Source organism: Nestor notabilis, unplaced genomic scaffold, assembly GCF_000696875.1.
Source record: "Nestor notabilis isolate BGI_N333 unplaced genomic scaffold, ASM69687v1 scaffold11498, whole genome shotgun sequence".
Lineage (NCBI taxonomy): Eukaryota > Metazoa > Chordata > Aves > Psittaciformes > Psittacidae > Nestor > Nestor notabilis.
In genome coordinates this window covers 3,677-9,330 of record NW_009939668.1, presented here as the reverse complement: position 1 = coordinate 9,330, position 5,654 = coordinate 3,677, and the positions used below count along the sequence as shown (strand labels likewise).

Genomic DNA, 5,654 nt, shown 5'->3' with positions numbered 1-5,654 from the left:
ACTGCTGTAGCTGAACCCAGGACAGCTATATAAAATAAAAATCTAAATGCCATTATGACATTTTCAAATTTGATTCTTCACAACAGATCTGAGATTTAGCTTTTGTAAACCTTCTTGCCTCTGTTACAAAACAGAGATGTAAGATAGATTGCCCAGTTTATAAAAAACTATGGTCAGAAGGAGTTTTGAATTCGTATCAAATAATTGTGTTGAGTGTTAATGTCTTAAATTACAAACACAGGCAGCTTCAAATAATCACACTTCCTACACTTTCTCAGTGTGCCCATGCCAGCTCGTCCACAAAGCCAGTATCTCAGCCACAGCAAAATATACAAATGGGCCACAAACCAATCTAAATGTGTTTGTTTAGAAATATCAGAGACAATTTTTCTATTATAACCCCAAAATCAGTATCTCTATCAAGTCACTGCAAGTTGGAGCAAATGCTGATGTCAGTGGAAGTTACAATTGTCCAGCATTTCTCCCCGTTAGTCTGCTTATGTAACATGCTTTTTAAAAGCTTATCAGTTGCACATCAGTCAATCAGAAACTGATAATACTTGTCAGTTTATCAGAATTTCAAAAGATCAGACCCAGCATGCTTCATCTTTTTGAGCTTGTACAAACCACTTTCACAAACTCTAAAACCTTTTTATCTAGCATCGATTAATGGCAAATGCCTGTAACTCTTCGGTGGCAGAATCTGGTCTTTAATCTGCAGAAGTGTTCTGTGAATCTAAAAGATTCTAAAAATAAATGGAACAAATTTACTTGCTTGCATTTATTGACATTCTGCATTCCCAGGAGACAAGCAATCATGTAAATTTACAAATGACTTCATATGTGATTGTGTTTATCCTAAAATTTTTATACTCAAAATATAACACTATTTATCTGGTTCTTTTTATATTACACAGACATTTTCTATATTTGGAAAGCTAATTGCTAGATTAATGATACTGTAATAGTTTATCAAGAATATTCTCAGTAGAAACAGCATAAGTAGTGCTATTACCAATGCATGTTGGCTGAATTCCACTCCAGGTACCATCTGCTTGACAGAATCTTCTTGAAGAGCCTATTAGAATAAAAGGGGATCTGCACTGAAAGCTAACTTCAGATCTGTAGGTGAAACTTTTTCCATTGAGACGTCCTTCAGCTGGAGTACCAGGATCACCACAAAACACAGCTAATAAATAAAAAAGGGGGAAAAAAATGTTATTAAAAGATGAACATGCTTCAACATAAGTATTCTACGTTGTTTTATGTGCAAGTCAGGCATGCTGACAATGAGTGCAAATGCTATGTTCATTTACCTGTGTAGGATTGTAGCTATAGCTCAGATAAATTCTTGATAGTAATTTAAAATTAACTGATACTGTTATAGTCATTATAAGCATAAAACTTAACCTGGAAAAATAGACCTTTTAATTGAGACACTTAAATGCTGATTAGATTTGGATGACAAAGTCATTTTAAATTAGACAACGCTATATTGCAATGCTTCAAAGTGTATCCAGTTTTCACGTTGGTCACCCTTGGATGAGTAGACTGGAAATTTTTGCCCTAGTTAAGCGAAAGGAAAAATGTTTGTCAGAGCTCTGACAAGATTTCAAGCACTGAAAGAGGTGAGTTGGCAGATTTAGAAGAAGCTGAAAAACAAATACAAACAAGATATGAGGGTGTGTAGTCACCTTCAGATAAGAAAAGAATAATTTAAAAGGGAGATCAAGGCTATGAGCTTAAGGGTTAGGATCTGTGTTTTCGCCTGTTAATAGAAATGGAAACAGGGAAGCAAAAAAAAAGTGTAAGGGAAAATTTTAATCATGCTCACCACAAGATAAATTCAGAACATTTGAAAAGATTATCAGTAAAGCAAATGGTGATGGGTCCAATTAGGTGATAAGAGATGGAGGAGACTTTGGGGAAAGGAAGAAGACCATAACCTTCAATGGGCACAACCACTCAATTTCATAATGATTTCAACAACATAATAATAACATACGCTTTTTGGAAGAAGCAGGGGGAATCCTGCAGCAATCCATGTATTACCTGATCTAGCTGAGTCCTTTTTATACTTTGAGAAATTTACTATCATCACCTGAGACAACTGATTGTAGCTTTGGTGAAGCCCAACACAGCTGTATTCCGAAAACTTACGCAAACATTGTGGGATGTCTCCCCGCCAAACTCCTCGACCCTCACAGGAGAGAATAGCTGTGTTAGATAGCTGATAGCCTTCTGCACAGCTGTAACTCACACTGGCACCCCAGCGATAATCAGATCCTTCCACCTTCCCGTACAGTACTGTTGGAGGGGGGCCACAGGTAATAGCTGTGTCACAAAAACAGAAGTTTCAATTTCAAGACTTTATAGGGTTTAGGAGAATGCAACATAGTATCTACTCATATTTTTGAAACAAAAAAAATAAAAGTATTTCATACTGTTCAGTTCCAACAAAGCATTCCTGTGCTGACAAAGCAGTCTGTAATAGACAGAAAACCACTTTAAATACAAAAATACAACCTCTAAATTTAGGAAGACCATGAGCTCTAAGTTGCTGGAAGCCAGAAGAGTATATAGCTTACCTAGTTCTGAATCTCTTCATTACATATTCATTACTGATTATTATTTGCAACAGGCTACTGAGCTAAGTACATGTTTTCAATAAATATGATTTCTTTAAATAAATATGTTTCTATGAATCTACAATTCTAAATATTTGGATTGTATTTTGAACTGATTTTGCAGCACTTTTCGAAGTCCTTAATATGACTTTTTAAAATTCACCTGCTTGTTTTCTAAGGTTTTCAGCACACGATGGACACTGACTTTTTTGTTAGTCAGTGGCTACGACTCTTTAAAAATTTTATGTTTTCCAGCTTCTGAAAGAGTGCCCAAAATTATGAAAACTGGAATGACCAAGTTTATATTTACACATCAGTTCTTTCAACAAAAAATCACAACTAGAAAATACCTCAACCATTTATTTTTACAACAGAAAATGTGGTCAGTCAAATACAGATGCCAAAATTTAATTAGTAGGCTAGACTTAGACATTGGTTAAAGCGGTGCTAGATACATTGGCAGTCTAGGCCTTTTAAGACACTCTAGGCTGTAAAATTTACTCCCTCAGCTACTGTAGTAGTGCTAACAATTTTCACCAGGCTGCCTTATTTGTCTTTCAGCCTCATCCCCACTATGACCTTTATGTTGGCACTTCTAATTAGCTATTTGTGAAGCATCTTTTGGCTATTTATGATGACTGCACTACTGCAACAAGGGAATCTTTTATAGAAAGTTTGGCTTCCATGAAATTCTATAAAGGATCCCTTTACAGAATTTTGGCCATCTAATCCAAGATAAAAGGTCCCCTGAAAGAAAATGGGTACTTTGTTCCTAGTGTTTTAAATTGAGCACTCTGATAATCTTCATTGAAGACTGATTTCATTCTAGTAGTCATTAATGTCGCTATTCTAACTAATATTATAGCACAGCATATGTGCAAAATAAATACAAATTTTACAGAAATACTTACCTAAATGTTTTAGTTCATTTTCATATTAATTGTCCCAGAGAATATTTTGACAATTTTTTTATAAATAAAGACACTGATTAATGACTTTCACATATAGCATCAAAACAGTATTTGTAAAACAATTAAGTTCAAACGCACACCTTTGCAAATTGGTTTACTCTGGTTCCAAGTGCTATCTTTTATACAACGCATAGTAGATGAACTGGCAGGCTCCATCAAGTATCCTGGATTGCACTGATAGCTGACTGTCTTATTAAAGGTAAAATCATTTCCAAACTGAATTCCATTTGCTAATGCACCTGGATCTCCACAGCTGATTACTAGTGAGGGAAAAAAAAAAGGTAGGTTTTTTTCAATAAACATGGAATGAAATACTGAACTACGTATAGCTAATGTCAGTTTTTTACTGCACAAAGGAACAATTTTGATCAATATATTTCTCACAAAAATAATCTTTAATTTTTAATTAAAAATTAGTATTTTTGAAGCATTGCAATTTCTGGGACAAATATTATGCTTTTTAAATACAGTATCTTAAGCTGGTATGCTCTACTGCAGACTGTTATGTTAGTGGTAGCTTTGACAGGCATTTTTCTTCCTCCATAGTGAGATCTGCCACATTATGCCTAATGTTGATGGTGTAATATGATTCCAGGCTAAAGGAAACAGCTAGAGGAACAGCTATTTTTGGAATAATGTTATACTTTAATGTTGATATTCATGAGGTAAATAAACACAAAAAGTTACCTGTGTATCCACCTTTAAAAAAGACAGTTTTGGAAACATCCAGTATTTTTTAAAAGGGCATGTCCCTTTAGATATATGAAATATTTGTGTATTTTACATGTATTCATGTATTCATGTATATTATGAAAGAGACGAATGAGAAAGAAATGTGTTATTTTATCTATCAAAATAATCATTTTCAGTAGGAAGGCTGGATGACTTACTACCTTAAGGCTTTAAAGGAAGAAAGTTAATTTCTGACCTGTGCAGTCCGGAGCAGTGCCAGTCCACGTCCCATTAGCAGTACAATGTCTGGTAGTTAACCCTGAAGTTTTGTATCCTTCCCAGCAGGCATAAATAACTGAGTTGGAAAATAATATTCCATCCGTGTATATTATCATACCATTGGCTGGGGTGCCAGGGTTCCCACAAGACACAGCTGTGAAGAAAAGGGTAAAAAAAATCAGTATTTTCATGATAGGTGACTAACTGAAAAAAGAAAAAACAATAGGTCAATAGCCCATCTCTTTAAAAAATTACAGCAAGTTTAGTAAGAAAATGTTTAATACGTGTATTCTTGAATAAGTATGTTTTTTCTCTTTGTTAATATGTTGACTTTACTTGCATTTGTTTTGTTTTGTTTCTTCTATTGCTAATTCAAATAGTTTGCACTGCTTGTTTCATTCCACACAATACAGTCACTGGAGAGAAGAAAGCTCATTCAGGACTTTCTGACAGACCTGTGCTTCTGTTTGCCTTTGAGAATGTTTTTCTGTTCTCTTCCTGTCTTCTAGTATCTCTTCTTTCAATTGTAAAAATGCATAAACAGTAAACTATGATCTTCCTGACGATTTCTTTTTTTTAATCAAGAAAAGTACATACATCCTGTATTGGCCTCCATATCTTTGCAGCATCTGTAGCTACACATTAAGACAATGACTATGTTTAGCTTCTTACATCCAAGATTTGACAATTGTGTACTTCAGTTTGACTACACGTTGCTTTTTTGGGAGGGTTTAATAGTTCGGCTTTTTTTCCAATGGACCAGCCAATCATGAGAAGTATATATTTGTTTCGAATTTTTCTAACAACTTTCCTGTAAAGCATGTTTATTTGATCATGCCAGCAGACAGGTCACTGGTAAAAGTATTATAATGTTCCACTGACAGATAGATTACTCCATAGTAATAAATTAAAATAAAATTATCATGAGGTTAGCAGATTAACACAGTTAATCAAAAGTTAGCAAGAAATGTGCATCTAAATCAAACTCTTTCCTTCAGTCTTCCGTGGCACATGAAGTGGGTTTTAAGACCAGAAGGGCATACTTCAACAGTCTTTTGCACAGCTTTCATGAGCTGGCAACTCCTATCTACTCTTCCCACAGCAC

At 34.7% G+C, this 5,654-nt stretch overlaps 1 protein-coding gene across 1 annotated transcript; it reads right to left on the bottom strand.

Annotated features, from left to right (window-relative positions):
• Nucleotides 1-1,015: 1,015 nt before the first annotated feature.
• Nucleotides 1,016-4,703, bottom strand: LOC104409944 (CUB and sushi domain-containing protein 1-like; the record flags this gene model as incomplete). Its single annotated transcript, XM_010019978.1, has 4 exons — nt 1,016-1,189; nt 2,161-2,334; nt 3,679-3,858; nt 4,527-4,703. Coding segments are annotated over 4 exons (705 nt in total), but the record flags the coding sequence as incomplete, so codon positions are not given.
• Between the last annotated feature and the right edge of the window lie 951 nt (nt 4,704-5,654).